At 34.3% G+C, this 16,679-nt stretch overlaps 1 protein-coding gene across 1 annotated transcript; it reads right to left on the reverse strand.

Annotated features, from left to right (window-relative positions):
* Window positions 1-11,968: 11,968 nt before the first annotated feature.
* On the reverse strand, window positions 11,969-16,677 carry LOC133177441 (serine/threonine-protein kinase PLK1-like). The gene is made up of 8 exons (XM_061312475.1): window positions 16,641-16,677; window positions 16,395-16,508; window positions 16,179-16,280; window positions 15,967-16,062; window positions 15,658-15,811; window positions 15,337-15,466; window positions 13,868-13,984; window positions 11,969-13,680 (listed from the first exon to the last, which is right to left on the reverse strand). The coding sequence occupies exons 1-8, from the start codon at window positions 16,675-16,677 to the stop codon at window positions 13,447-13,449; spliced, it is 984 nt and encodes a 327-aa protein (XP_061168459.1). The 3' UTR covers window positions 11,969-13,446.
* Between the last annotated feature and the right edge of the window lie 2 nt (window positions 16,678-16,679).

A 16,679-nucleotide genomic window follows, 5' to 3' on the forward strand; every position in this document is an offset into this window, starting at 1 on the left:
TGATAAGTGTGATTTTACAGATAGACAGAAAGGGGAGACAGAGACAGTATAACAAAGTTTCTAAGTACAAAAAACAGTCTCTAGAGACATCTATCTTAGATGTGCCAGAAAAAGAAAAATCCCAGTGTCATTAAATTAATCGATACAATTCAATGCACTCAGGTGGTGTTCTTAAATCTGCTGAAACATAAAATGGCACATTCAACATATTCATGTTCACATGATTTTACTATACAAATCTTAATGTCACAATTCTCAAGTATCTTAAAAAAATATTTACTGTTTTAAAATATGCCATATTTTATCTTGTTGGCAAATTCACTAAAAATCAGCCACATAGAAATCATCTGCAAAACAGAAATTTCGAAAAATAACACTACCCTCCATCCCATAATTCTGTGTATTGTATATTTTGGGTAACCCATTCCATCCCCCAATTTAGGGATGATTGCTCCCAGCACTCTGTCAACATAAATATGCTTTTATCAAAATAAAACACAAAAATAAATACTTTGATAATTAAGTGATTTTTATGTCTGGATAACAACTATTTAGTTTCTACCTTATATATTATGGAATACTTGAGTATCCATTGTATAGCATACGATCAGTTTTAATACATATAGAACAGCTAATATTTACAATGTGAACACATTTTTCTTTTCATAATACCTCATAACTTTCCTTACTTTCTTTTTAAAAGAATTTTTCAAGTGCTTGCATAGAATATCAATAGTGAAAATATTATTAAGTTTTAAAGAAGCGATCGTCTCATCATAACCATGCAGTTTGTTGGCATGCTTGATACCCATGCAGGTGCAGAGAAGAAAATGTTCAAAAAATTAATGCATTTTCACTATATGGTCAATTGAGTCCCGCCCTTACTCCAGAGCCCCCGACTTTGAATTTTTACAATTTTTGAAAAAAACCTCTTGCTCACCATAACTACGCACTAAGTATATCTGCTTACTACCCAGGAATACAGAAGATTTTCAATTACAAAAAATAATTCATTTTACTATAGGATCCGTGGAGTCCAACCCTAACTCCAGAACCCTGACCAATGGGCCATTGTTTCAGAATTTCAGAAGAAGCACTAATGTTCATTATATTATGTATTTCGTTTGTCTGCTAAATACAGGAGCAGAGATGTTCAAAAAAATAATGCATGTTCACTATAGGACAAATAGAACCCCTCCCTAACATCAGATCCCCCCAGGGTCCGCACCCAGAGGCTATGAATTTCATAATTTTGGAAGAGGCACTCTCGCTCTTTGAAAACATACCGGTATGATCAATAGGGCTTCATCCTAACTCCAGAAGCCCTGTTTCAGGGACCATGAATTTCACAAGTTTGAAAGAAGTAGTTCTTCTTATCCAACTATGCACTTAGTTTGTCTGCTTAATACACAGGAAGAGAATATGTTCATCCCCCCAGCCCTCCTTACACCAGAATCCCTGAATTAAGGGCCATGATTTTCATAATTTTGGAAGAGGCATTCTTGCACCTAGTTTGTCTGCTTAATGCTCAAGAGCAGAGAAGAAGATTTTCAAAGAATTAAGGATATGACACAAACAAAAATTTGATGCAAGGGTTGTATTTTCTGACTGATTTTGAATAGAAATGACATAAATAATAAATACCTAAAATATAAAGAAATCTTTGGTACAGTATTTAGATATACGCGACTTGTTTTCTATATAATTCTATACAAAATTTTAAACACATCAACTTGTGACAAAATCTTACTAAATTCTCCAACTTTACCTGGCAAACATTATTCAGGTTACCTATTTGAATATAAATCTATGTAATTTCTGAAAAAGTTTGTGTTATTTATCCTTAATGGATTTTCACCATATCAACAAAAGAGCCCCACCCGTTACTCCAGAACCCCTGAACTATAGAGGTAATGAACTTCACTATGGGGCACCGTTGTTCATCATATTATTCACTTAGTTTATCCACAGAGGGAGAGAAGAATTTAAGCATTTTCACTATATTATCATTAGGGTACCGCCAGTGGCGTAGCTAGCAAAACTAGAATATGTCCATAGGATATGAATGCCCCGCCGAGTGTGTATTACTAATGCAACATGAAAATCATAAGTATTAGTGTATGAAGTTTGATGAGAATATCTTGAAAAGTTTCTTTAAAATTGAAATCTAAAAAGTTGGATATAGATGATTAATTATCACCAAATTATGTATAGATGCATAAAAATATTTCTTTAAAACTAGCAAAATGCAAATTAAAGAAAAGTGAGGCCAAGGTCACAGGAAAGTGCAAGGCCAAAAGTTTTTTATGCAGCTCTCACTAAGTCGTATCAGCATATTTAGTTTGATAAAAATATCTTGAATGGTTTATTAAAACTGAGCTAAACTCTAGTTTTAAAAAAGTGAGGTCAAGGTCAAAGGAAAGGCCGAGGTAAAAAAAATGTTGATGTAGTTGAAAAGCTCACGTCAGTATGTATTAGCGTATGAAGTTTGATAAAAATATCACGAATGGTACCTTTAAAACTAAGCTAAAGACAAATTAAAGAAAAGTGAGGTCAAGGTCAAAAAATATTAATGCAGTTGAATAACTTACATCAGTATGTATCAGCATATGAAGTTTGATAACACTATCCTGAATGTTTTTTTGTTTCAAACTGAGCGAACCACTAATTAAGAAAAGTGAGGTCAAGGTCACAGGAAAGGTCAAGGTCAAAAAATGTTGATGCAGTTGATAGCTCTCATCAGTATGTATCAGCATATGAAGTTTGATAAAATATATCTTGAATGGTTTATTTAAAACTAAGCTAAACAATTTAAGAAAAGTGAGGTCAAGGTCAAGTTCCAAAAATATTGATGCAGTTGAATAACTCTTATTAATATCTATCAGTATATGGAGTTTGATATTAATATCTTGAATAATTTCTTTGAAACTGAGCTTTGAACTGATGTAAACGTAAAGCGCGACGGAAGGACGGAAAGATGGAAGGACGGATATGACAAACTCTATATGTCCCGGGTATATTCATGGTGGGGCATAAAAATTACTGCATTCGAAAAAAGGCAAAGGTCTGGGTCCGCCTTGAGGTACCAGCGGGTCCAGGGCATGCAGGGGCCCTGGTTGGGGGCCCAGGGGGTGAAACCCCCGGAAGCTCCTATCATATGGTTTTCAATTTTTTATTATCGCAATTTTTACTTTGTATGAAGAAAAAAGCTTGAGTTTTGACAGATTCCACAAAATGTTTCTTCCAAAGCATTTCCGATAGTATGAAGGCATTTCATTTTTAGCTCACCTCGACGAAGTCGAGATGAGCCGGCGTTGGCGTAGATTTTACCTAGATTTTCCAGATGAGTGACCAGGTTAAAGTTTTTGGAGCAGGTCCATTGCCAGGAACTATAAGCCCTACCTTGGATGGACACTACCACACTTGCTTCGGATTCTGGATCTGACCTAGATTTTCCAGATGAGTGATTAGGTTAAAGTTTTTGGAGCAGGTCCATTCCCAAGTAATTATAAGCCTTACCTCCAAACTTGCATGGATGATGCATCTAGGGATTGACACTACCATATACTTGCTTCAGACGCTGGATCTGACCTAGATTTTCCAGATGAGTGATTATGTTAAAGTTTTGGAGCAGGTACATTTACTTCACTTTAAACCCTACTTTGACCAAACTTGCATGGATTGGTCATGGATGGACTTGCATGGATGGATTGGTAGTTTCCATCTAGGGATGGAAACTACCACACCTACTTCGGATGCTGGATCTGACCTCGATTTTCCAGATGAGTGATCAGGTTAAAGTTTTTGGAGCAGGTCCATTCCCAAGGAACTATAAGCCCTACCTGGACCAAACTTGCATGGGTGATGCATCAAGGGATGTACACTAACAACCTGCTTCGCGTTCTGGATCTGACCTAGATTTTCCACATGAGTGAATTTAGACATTTTAACCAAATTAGCATGGATGATGATGTATCTAGGGATGGGCACTTCTAGACTTCCTTTGGATTCTGAATCTGATATTGATGGACATTGATCTTGGGATGTACACTAACTAGGAAAAAATATGATGTGAGATTTGCCTTACTTATAAATAACATTCGTCGAGGTGAGCTTAGTAATCTTTGATTACCTATGTTTAAAAGAAAGTTCGGATATATTTTTGTTACCCTTGTTTAGAATTTTGATAGAGAGACAGAGAATAGGAAGAAAAAATAAATAAAAAAATATAAACAGAAAAACCAATGTTTGATATGGAATATATTTCACAAGAGAGTTTTTTCCTAAATATTTATAATATTAGGAGTGCGATATCCAACTACGTATACAACATCAAATATCCATTTAAATTACTATTACAATTTCAATTATTGATTGTTTTTAAAGTAAAGTACTCGTGCAACGCACTAAATTTGCATTTTAAACTACCAGGGGAATGGATAGTTTATATAATTGCTTATTAAGTTTTTATATAAAAAAAAATGTCCTTGAGTTCAAAAAAAAAAGTTAAAACGAGAGGAAAACTGTATCAAAAATCCATTAAAAGAGCTGAAAATTTTATGGTTTATATCTATGAACAAAATAATTCTGGAAAGCCTGGGTCTTTTTTTAAATTTCATATATTTTTAACTTTTATCTATTATTGAAATTTTGTAATCAATTGTTGTTGAAAATCTGTGTATTCATTTGTGATGTTGAATACAGACCCCAGGGGGAAGGGGTCATGAATATCACAATTTTTACTCCCCTTCACACATAGATGCTATATGTCAAATTTGGTTGAAATTGGTTCAGTGGTTCCAGAGAAGAAGCTGAAAATGTTCAAATGTTAACGCACGACGGACGACGCACGCCGACGGACGAAAACAGATAGCAATAGGTCACCTGAGTAAACTCGGGTGACCTAGAAAGCTAGTCTAACACCCATTGAAAAAAGTGTGCGCTGTCTTGATTTACTTCTCCGTTTAAGCTGCCATCTCAAAATATTTCTAACAATGATTTACCACCATTTTATCTTACTACTTCCACAATAAAACATTCCCCTCAGCGACACAACCATTTTAATTAACAGTCCCCCTGGGCCTGAGACCGTTAAAAACTTCGCTGCCAGTTCAGCGATGGCAAGACATTTGGTCCACATCTTCGCTAGCCAAGGGTGACGATCCGCTCCTCTCCTCTTTTTACCATCGTCACCCTTAGCTATAGCGAAGATACCATTTAGTTGACACAAGTAAATAGACATACGGCATATTAGTTTTCCTATCTCCGATATCAGTACTGGGGTATACCCTTTGCATTGATGATTTGTTACTACTCACTGGTACGCACTCGCGTTGAATGGACGACAAGAGTTCGTGCCGGTTATCTCGTAAACATTAACTTTGTTTACATTTTATTTGCAGTTTACGTGTTTGTTTACTGCACTGACCTGTGCAAGTGTTGTAACTTTGTAACTTTCTCTCCTGCCAAAGAAGTGTTTTACAATACAGTAGCTATGTAGCATACGTCCGTCTACACAGATGAAAACAGAATAAAACATGGCAGACAAAATCTTTTCACGAATCGTGTTCAGCTTTAAGGAGGAATGCCACATCAGAATTTCATTTAATTGATCTTTAAGACATAGAACACTCATATTATGCATTTATTAACAGTAAATTTTAAACCATAAAGCATCTAATTTGCATAAAACTTTTTTTTATTTTCTATGAAAAAACGGAAAATGGAAAAAAGGTTTTTATAAAATAATTAAGAGCTAATATCGGACTTTCAATGCTGAAACCATAACTTAACAGGGATCATCTGGGATGTCTCAAAGATCTACGAGATAAAAATTTGGTGTGGCATTCCTCCTTAATTACAGTAGCTTGTGTCTTAGATACCAATTATCCTCAAGGCCCGTGGATCTCTCGTTTTCATAGAATAATAGAAGTTAAAAATGACAGAATTTGTATTAATAACATAAAAACCTTACAGATGCAGTGTTTTATTTCTTTATTGATAAGTGTGATTTTACAGATAGACAGAAAGGGGAGACAGAGACAGTATAACAAAGTTTCTAAGTACAAAAAACAGTCTCTAGAGACATCTATCTTAGATGTGCCAGAAAAAGAAAAATCCCAGTGTCATTAAATTAATCGATACAATTCAATGCACTCAGGTGGTGTTCTTAAATCTGCTGAAACATAAAATGGCACATTCAACATATTCATGTTCACATGATTTTACTATACAAATCTTAATGTCACAATTCTCAAGTATCTTAAAAAAATATTTACTGTTTTAAAATATGCCATATTTTATCTTGTTGGCAAATTCACTAAAAATCAGCCACATAGAAATCATCTGCAAAACAGAAATTTCGAAAAATAACACTACCCTCCATCCCATAATTCTGTGTATTGTATATTTTGGGTAACCCATTCCATCCCCCAATTTAGGGATGATTGCTCCCAGCACTCTGTCAACATAAATATGCTTTTATCAAAATAAAACACAAAAATAAATACTTTGATAATTAAGTGATTTTTATGTCTGGATAACAACTATTTAGTTTCTACCTTATATATTATGGAATACTTGAGTATCCATTGTATAGCATACGATCAGTTTTAATACATATAGAACAGCTAATATTTACAATGTGAACACATTTTTCTTTTCATAATACCTCATAACTTTCCTTACTTTCTTTTTAAAAGAATTTTTCAAGTGCTTGCATAGAATATCAATAGTGAAAATATTATTAAGTTTTAAAGAAGCGATCGTCTCATCATAACCATGCAGTTTGTTGGCATGCTTGATACCCATGCAGGTGCAGAGAAGAAAATGTTCAAAAAATTAATGCATTTTCACTATATGGTCAATTGAGTCCCGCCCTTACTCCAGAGCCCCCGACTTTGAATTTTTACAATTTTTGAAAAAAACCTCTTGCTCACCATAACTACGCACTAAGTATATCTGCTTACTACCCAGGAATACAGAAGATTTTCAATTACAAAAAATAATTCATTTTACTATAGGATCCGTGGAGTCCAACCCTAACTCCAGAACCCTGACCAATGGGCCATTGTTTCAGAATTTCAGAAGAAGCACTAATGTTCATTATATTATGTATTTCGTTTGTCTGCTAAATACAGGAGCAGAGATGTTCAAAAAAATAATGCATGTTCACTATAGGACAAATAGAACCCCTCCCTAACATCAGATCCCCCCAGGGTCCGCACCCAGAGGCTATGAATTTCATAATTTTGGAAGAGGCACTCTCGCTCTTTGAAAACATACCGGTATGATCAATAGGGCTTCATCCTAACTCCAGAAGCCCTGTTTCAGGGACCATGAATTTCACAAGTTTGAAAGAAGTAGTTCTTCTTATCCAACTATGCACTTAGTTTGTCTGCTTAATACACAGGAAGAGAATATGTTCATCCCCCCAGCCCTCCTTACACCAGAATCCCTGAATTAAGGGCCATGATTTTCATAATTTTGGAAGAGGCATTCTTGCACCTAGTTTGTCTGCTTAATGCTCAAGAGCAGAGAAGAAGATTTTCAAAGAATTAAGGATATGACACAAACAAAAATTTGATGCAAGGGTTGTATTTTCTGACTGATTTTGAATAGAAATGACATAAATAATAAATACCTAAAATATAAAGAAATCTTTGGTACAGTATTTAGATATACGCGACTTGTTTTCTATATAATTCTATACAAAATTTTAAACACATCAACTTGTGACAAAATCTTACTAAATTCTCCAACTTTACCTGGCAAACATTATTCAGGTTACCTATTTGAATATAAATCTATGTAATTTCTGAAAAAGTTTGTGTTATTTATCCTTAATGGATTTTCACCATATCAACAAAAGAGCCCCACCCGTTACTCCAGAACCCCTGAACTATAGAGGTAATGAACTTCACTATGGGGCACCGTTGTTCATCATATTATTCACTTAGTTTATCCACAGAGGGAGAGAAGAATTTAAGCATTTTCACTATATTATCATTAGGGTACCGCCAGTGGCGTAGCTAGCAAAACTAGAATATGTCCATAGGATATGAATGCCCCGCCGAGTGTGTATTACTAATGCAACATGAAAATCATAAGTATTAGTGTATGAAGTTTGATGAGAATATCTTGAAAAGTTTCTTTAAAATTGAAATCTAAAAAGTTGGATATAGATGATTAATTATCACCAAATTATGTATAGATGCATAAAAATATTTCTTTAAAACTAGCAAAATGCAAATTAAAGAAAAGTGAGGCCAAGGTCACAGGAAAGTGCAAGGCCAAAAGTTTTTTATGCAGCTCTCACTAAGTCGTATCAGCATATTTAGTTTGATAAAAATATCTTGAATGGTTTATTAAAACTGAGCTAAACTCTAGTTTTAAAAAAGTGAGGTCAAGGTCAAAGGAAAGGCCGAGGTAAAAAAAATGTTGATGTAGTTGAAAAGCTCACGTCAGTATGTATTAGCGTATGAAGTTTGATAAAAATATCACGAATGGTACCTTTAAAACTAAGCTAAAGACAAATTAAAGAAAAGTGAGGTCAAGGTCAAAAAATATTAATGCAGTTGAATAACTTACATCAGTATGTATCAGCATATGAAGTTTGATAACACTATCCTGAATGTTTTTTTGTTTCAAACTGAGCGAACCACTAATTAAGAAAAGTGAGGTCAAGGTCACAGGAAAGGTCAAGGTCAAAAAATGTTGATGCAGTTGATAGCTCTCATCAGTATGTATCAGCATATGAAGTTTGATAAAATATATCTTGAATGGTTTATTTAAAACTAAGCTAAACAATTTAAGAAAAGTGAGGTCAAGGTCAAGTTCCAAAAATATTGATGCAGTTGAATAACTCTTATTAATATCTATCAGTATATGGAGTTTGATATTAATATCTTGAATAATTTCTTTGAAACTGAGCTTTGAACTGATGTAAACGTAAAGCGCGACGGAAGGACGGAAAGATGGAAGGACGGATATGACAAACTCTATATGTCCCGGGTATATTCATGGTGGGGCATAAAAATTACTGCATTCGAAAAAAGGCAAAGGTCTGGGTCCGCCTTGAGGTACCAGCGGGTCCAGGGCATGCAGGGGCCCTGGTTGGGGGCCCAGGGGGTGAAACCCCCGGAAGCTCCTATCATATGGTTTTCAATTTTTTATTATCGCAATTTTTACTTTGTATGAAGAAAAAAGCTTGAGTTTTGACAGATTCCACAAAATGTTTCTTCCAAAGCATTTCCGATAGTATGAAGGCATTTCATTTTTAGCTCACCTCGACGAAGTCGAGATGAGCCGGCGTTGGCGTAGATTTTACCTAGATTTTCCAGATGAGTGACCAGGTTAAAGTTTTTGGAGCAGGTCCATTGCCAGGAACTATAAGCCCTACCTTGGATGGACACTACCACACTTGCTTCGGATTCTGGATCTGACCTAGATTTTCCAGATGAGTGATTAGGTTAAAGTTTTTGGAGCAGGTCCATTCCCAAGTAATTATAAGCCTTACCTCCAAACTTGCATGGATGATGCATCTAGGGATTGACACTACCATATACTTGCTTCAGACGCTGGATCTGACCTAGATTTTCCAGATGAGTGATTATGTTAAAGTTTTGGAGCAGGTACATTTACTTCACTTTAAACCCTACTTTGACCAAACTTGCATGGATTGGTCATGGATGGACTTGCATGGATGGATTGGTAGTTTCCATCTAGGGATGGAAACTACCACACCTACTTCGGATGCTGGATCTGACCTCGATTTTCCAGATGAGTGATCAGGTTAAAGTTTTTGGAGCAGGTCCATTCCCAAGGAACTATAAGCCCTACCTGGACCAAACTTGCATGGGTGATGCATCAAGGGATGTACACTAACAACCTGCTTCGCGTTCTGGATCTGACCTAGATTTTCCACATGAGTGAATTTAGACATTTTAACCAAATTAGCATGGATGATGATGTATCTAGGGATGGGCACTTCTAGACTTCCTTTGGATTCTGAATCTGATATTGATGGACATTGATCTTGGGATGTACACTAACTAGGAAAAAATATGATGTGAGATTTGCCTTACTTATAAATAACATTCGTCGAGGTGAGCTTAGTAATCTTTGATTACCTATGTTTAAAAGAAAGTTCGGATATATTTTTGTTACCCTTGTTTAGAATTTTGATAGAGAGACAGAGAATAGGAAGAAAAAATAAATAAAAAAATATAAACAGAAAAACCAATGTTTGATATGGAATATATTTCACAAGAGAGTTTTTTCCTAAATATTTATAATATTAGGAGTGCGATATCCAACTACGTATACAACATCAAATATCCATTTAAATTACTATTACAATTTCAATTATTGATTGTTTTTAAAGTAAAGTACTCGTGCAACGCACTAAATTTGCATTTTAAACTACCAGGGGAATGGATAGTTTATATAATTGCTTATTAAGTTTTTATATAAAAAAAAATGTCCTTGAGTTCAAAAAAAAAAGTTAAAACGAGAGGAAAACTGTATCAAAAATCCATTAAAAGAGCTGAAAATTTTATGGTTTATATCTATGAACAAAATAATTCTGGAAAGCCTGGGTCTTTTTTTAAATTTCATATATTTTTAACTTTTATCTATTATTGAAATTTTGTAATCAATTGTTGTTGAAAATCTGTGTATTCATTTGTGATGTTGAATACAGACCCCAGGGGGAAGGGGTCATGAATATCACAATTTTTACTCCCCTTCACACATAGATGCTATATGTCAAATTTGGTTGAAATTGGTTCAGTGGTTCCAGAGAAGAAGCTGAAAATGTTCAAATGTTAACGCACGACGGACGACGCACGCCGACGGACGAAAACAGATAGCAATAGGTCACCTGAGTAAACTCGGGTGACCTAGAAAGCTAGTCTAACACCCATTGAAAAAAGTGTGCGCTGTCTTGATTTACTTCTCCGTTTAAGCTGCCATCTCAAAATATTTCTAACAATGATTTACCACCATTTTATCTTACTACTTCCACAATAAAACATTCCCCTCAGCGACACAACCATTTTAATTAACAGTCCCCCTGGGCCTGAGACCGTTAAAAACTTCGCTGCCAGTTCAGCGATGGCAAGACATTTGGTCCACATCTTCGCTAGCCAAGGGTGACGATCCGCTCCTCTCCTCTTTTTACCATCGTCACCCTTAGCTATAGCGAAGATACCATTTAGTTGACACAAGTAAATAGACATACGGCATATTAGTTTTCCTATCTCCGATATCAGTACTGGGGTATACCCTTTGCATTGATGATTTGTTACTACTCACTGGTACGCACTCGCGTTGAATGGACGACAAGAGTTCGTGCCGGTTATCTCGTAAACATTAACTTTGTTTACATTTTATTTGCAGTTTACGTGTTTGTTTACTGCACTGACCTGTGCAAGTGTTGTAACTTTGTAACTTTCTCTCCTGCCAAAGAAGTGTTTTACAATACAGTAGCTATGTAGCATACGTCCGTCTACACAGATGAAAACAGAATAAAACATGGCAGACAAAATCTTTTCACGAATCGTGTTCAGCTTTAAGGAGGAATGCCACATCAGAATTTCATTTAATTGATCTTTAAGACATAGAACACTCATATTATGCATTTATTAACAGTAAATTTTAAACCATAAAGCATCTAATTTGCATAAAACTTTTTTTTATTTTCTATGAAAAAACGGAAAATGGAAAAAAGGTTTTTATAAAATAATTAAGAGCTAATATCGGACTTTCAATGCTGAAACCATAACTTAACAGGGATCATCTGGGATGTCTCAAAGATCTACGAGATAAAAATTTGGTGTGGCATTCCTCCTTAATTACAGTAGCTTGTGTCTTAGATACCAATTATCCTCAAGGCCCGTGGATCTCTCGTTTTCATAGAATAATAGAAGTTAAAAATGACAGAATTTGTATTAATAACATAAAAACCTTACAGATGCAGTGTTTTATTTCTTTATTGATAAGTGTGATTTTACAGATAGACAGAAAGGGGAGACAGAGACAGTATAACAAAGTTTCTAAGTACAAAAAACAGTCTCTAGAGACATCTATCTTAGATGTGCCAGAAAAAGAAAAATCCCAGTGTCATTAAATTAATCGATACAATTCAATGCACTCAGGTGGTGTTCTTAAATCTGCTGAAACATAAAATGGCACATTCAACATATTCATGTTCACATGATTTTACTATACAAATCTTAATGTCACAATTCTCAAGTATCTTAAAAAAATATTTACTGTTTTAAAATATGCCATATTTTATCTTGTTGGCAAATTCACTAAAAATCAGCCACATAGAAATCATCTGCAAAACAGAAATTTCGAAAAATAACACTACCCTCCATCCCATAATTCTGTGTATTGTATATTTTGGGTAACCCATTCCATCCCCCAATTTAGGGATGATTGCTCCCAGCACTCTGTCAACATAAATATGCTTTTATCAAAATAAAACACAAAAATAAATACTTTGATAATTAAGTGATTTTTATGTCTGGATAACAACTATTTAGTTTCTACCTTATATATTATGGAATACTTGAGTATCCATTGTATAGCATACGATCAGTTTTAATACATATAGAACAGCTAATATTTACAATGTGAACACATTTTTCTTTTCATAATACCTCATAACTTTCCTTACTTTCTTTTTAAAAGAATTTTTCAAGTGCTTGCATAGAATATCAATAGTGAAAATATTATAAAATCAAATTTTTATTTTCACACTACTTATTTTTTTTTTAATTACAAAGAAAAAAAATCCAACAATCTTCAAGTCATGAAAAAACCAGTGTCAACAAAACAAATAAAACAAAGCACCGAAAAACGGGTGTGATGTACAATGAGGCTCTTGCGTACATGTACTTTATCACATTCAAAGAGAGACAACTGAGCACTAACCCAACGACCACTAATGCATGATTCCATAAAACTCCATCTCTCCTTACATGATTATTTTAATATGACATTCTGACATCCTAGCAATTTCCTAAAGAAGGAAAACAAAACTGAAATGACGTCACCTGTTGAACCAAAGACTGAAGTGAGCTATAATTATGTCATTGAAATCTATGAAACCTGACCAAAAAAAAAATTAGGACATAAAAAATTGTGAAATCTTCCATAGAGACGGTAAAAGACAAACACAAAGTAATTTTTTTGATCTGTAATCACATTCATAATTCTTCAACTAACATTTTCAATATCTTCTACAAAAACATTCTCAAGTTGTTTAGGCCTACATGCACCTATGACATTCAAACCACTCCCTCAAAATGGACTTTTTAGGCAAGTAGACTTTTTGTCTTGATCTTGGCACTTGGGGGCTCACCATGTCAGTAGAGTGCCTATCTCCTTTCCAGCACTACAAAGTCATGAATTTCACACCACACAACTACCAACACACTAGGATGTTGAAGGATTAGCTGACTTAATACGACCCGACCCAGATTTAGAGGTCATGAGGCGTTCCACCATCGTCCTGGCATATCTGAGTCTGCTGGCAAGTTCTCGGGTACATCCAAACTTTTCAATACCACTCAGTTTAAAGACATGAAAATCTCTCTTTTCATCGATGTATGTGACTGCTTGCATTAGTGGACATAAAATAATCTTTGTATGGTCTTGGAAGAAATTGATCTGAAAGAAATCAGCAAGTTACCAATTTTCTCCCTCTTATTTTTAATGAAGATTTAATTAAGTATGTGTACCCTAAAAATAGAATGACCCTTTCTCCAAACTTATTGAGCAGCCTTATTAGATGGAAGGAATAAAATTCAATTTTTTTTCTAAATAAAAGATATAACAACCTTTGATTTACACTTACTTGTAAAGTTCCATTACTGAGGTGCAAAACAATGGCACTCCTCGTCCTAAACCAGTGCCTGAGGAAAGGCAATCTTGTCATGTCATCTCCCTCTCTGGGTGTCATGTTGGCTCCAGCCTGTGCAGGAAAAATAAAGTGTCTGAACAAATGTACGAACAAAGAGAAATCAGAGAATCAATAAGCAGTGATTCATTTTGAAAATGGTTATCATGGGTCCAAAGGACCCTTCTTAATGACAACAATGAGTCCCGTGCCAAAATCAATGCGTCCAAATCCAAGGGTACCGTATATTAGATGTTACACAGGAAATTCTGGTGAAATAAAAAAGGGTATTGCACAAAAGTGCAAATGTTTTATTGTAGCTGTGAATGATTTATACTTTTACTATCAATGGTCCAAGTAAGAGTACATGATTTTGTGTCATAAAAATAATATATTGTCCACTGTGCACTTTGGTTCTATTTTTAGATCGTACATACGATCTCACACATTGTATCAGTCATAAAAATGCACAGAAGCAGAATGAAGTAAAAAAAAAGTTTAAGAAGAAATGACAAATAGTCAGAAATAAAAATGATTAAATTTTATACTTCTTAGCTTGTAAGGAAAAACCGAAAAGAAAAAAAAAAAACAATGATACAGGTTACAGCTTAAATACAAAGGTATAGTATTCGTTTCAGAAACGTTCCACAGTATAGACATAATCAGTGATAATCGAACTATGCTATCTAACTTTCAAATATTTCCTGATAATTGCTTTTAACTGCAGTTGTGAAATCTGACCTGTTGTTGGCAACCTTATACCTGCTAAAAATCGTTCATGCATATCGCTTAGCACGTGGATATGATGCAATCGGTCAAGTTTTGAATCAGATTATACCGATATAATTTAAAATAGTACATGTCCTTCTATAAATTTATTGCGTCCATTGGGATGCACATTTATTGAAATAATGCGTCCTGAGCAAAATTTGTGCGTAATTTACGCAGGACGCACATCAAAATGAATCACTGAATAAGAAATGGAAATAATATAAAATGAAATTCATAATTTTATGATCATTTTTTAAGGACACATGCAACATAGTTTTGAATTTTATTTTTTTCATTCTTTGTGTAATTTATGAGTTCCAATAATGGAAGGACCTTTGTGCAATTTTATTATGCTTGGTAATGCTGTACACCTCCTCTGAATCAAATTTTGAGGAAATACCAGCTGAAACTATATTTTTCTTTATAAAAAAAAAATAATAATAATATAAAAAAAAAAAAAAAAAAAAAAAAAAAAAAAAAAAATTCATCGTATCTGATGATATATTTTTTTTAATCTAAGAACATCTGATGGTACAATGATTTAAATTAAGAATATCTTGGAATTTTATCAGTAGGAAATTTACATTGTAAAGTACATGTACATGTATGTTGCGTATGACCTTAAATTTGAAATATCTCTTGAAATACAAGGTTACCTTGAGTAGATGCTCATTCATGTAGTTTCTGAAGTATTTTAGCAGAGTAACTTTTTTGGTAAGGGTTTCTGGGAACACTTTGAGGGTGTGGTAATGCTCAGTGCCATCTCTCTCTATATACTGCACATTCCTAAATTGAACAACACCATTACCATTTATCAAAAATATTATTTGTGTTTATAATTTCACTTATTGTTTAGAAGCAGAATTGTTGTTATAGAAAGAGAGAAAAATAAACTTCCCCCTTCCATTTTTTAAAAATTATAATGTCAAACAGCTTTAAAAGTTTCCCTTTCACTATAACTTTTCAAAAACACTTACTCTCCGTTGGCTAGAAGGATGAGGCGTGTTGAGTCATTGAATAGTACTCCTACACTGTTGTCACACAGCTGATAGCCTAGGCCATACTTGTCCGAGTAATCTACCCACTTACTGACCCAGTAAATAGGAATAGAAGCAGGGTCTTCTGCCTCCTCTATAAAAGTCAGAAAATTCTGATCATTCCATGAAACATAATAACCCTTCTCTGGTATTTCCACTTTGATTTTTGATTTTATAGTAAAGCTAGTAAATGCAAATATTTAAAAGGCAATTTTTGAACAAAAATTTTTAAAATCTTAGTTGAATTACCCTCTTGTATTTGGATTTTTTCCGATGGTTTCGATGCTATCACAGTCGAAAGGACGGCAAATAGGTCAGATAAATAATAGTCTGCCGGTTCATCACCTACAACACATAGAACAAATTTACATAAAAAAATACTTCAGATTTTAATCTTTCTATTTGTACTTGTTGAAACATTTAATCTCCAAAATCATTTCCGAAATTCTTCTCCTGCTTACTTCCTTTCCTTCGTCCTTCATCAGCGTCTTGTTCAGATTCTTGTGGATACTTGTCATCTTTTTTCATGTCTGTTGGGGCAGTCTGTGGCCGTGAATTTCCATCTGAGTCAAGAATAAAAAAAGAAATCAAAACTGGTACTTAGTTCAATTCTTTTTCTTCCTTTTAGTTTCTGAATGTTATGATACAGATAAATTTTGAATTTTCTTTTTGTTTACCAGCTCTGTTGATTTCTAGTAGAGGTCGTCTTGATAATGCCTCTGAGCGTGCTAGTGTATCAAATCTGGGAGCCATGCTCAGGCAACTGGTAGGTAGTCTAGGGGGAAGGTAACCTATAAAGAAACATTTCTTCCTTTAACTATAAAACTAAAAATACAACGATCTTTATTTTAATATGCTTTCATGTGATCTCAAACAGATTTCTAAGATTTTTTTGTTTTTTGTTTTTGGCATGTGTCTATTACCTGAGTGAAAGAATTCGTCCTCTAACAGAGCTTCCATTC

This window comes from Saccostrea echinata, unplaced genomic scaffold, assembly GCF_033153115.1.
Source record: "Saccostrea echinata isolate AGI-Se365-2 ecotype Australia unplaced genomic scaffold, CSIRO_AGI_Sech_v1 ptg000149l, whole genome shotgun sequence".
NCBI lineage: Eukaryota > Metazoa > Mollusca > Bivalvia > Ostreida > Ostreidae > Saccostrea > Saccostrea echinata.

Coding starts and splice junctions, on each gene's coding strand:
- LOC133177441 (XM_061312475.1), bottom strand. CDS start 16,677: ATGGAAGCTCTGTTAGAGGACGAATTCTTTCACTCAG. Junction 16,063..16,178: donor TGAAGGACGAAGGAAAGGAA/GTAAGCAGGAGA, acceptor TATGTGTTGTAG/GTGATGAACCGGCAGACTAT. Junction 15,467..15,657: donor ATCCTTCTAGCCAACGGAGA/GTAAGTGTTTTT, acceptor TGTTCAATTTAG/GAATGTGCAGTATATAGAGA.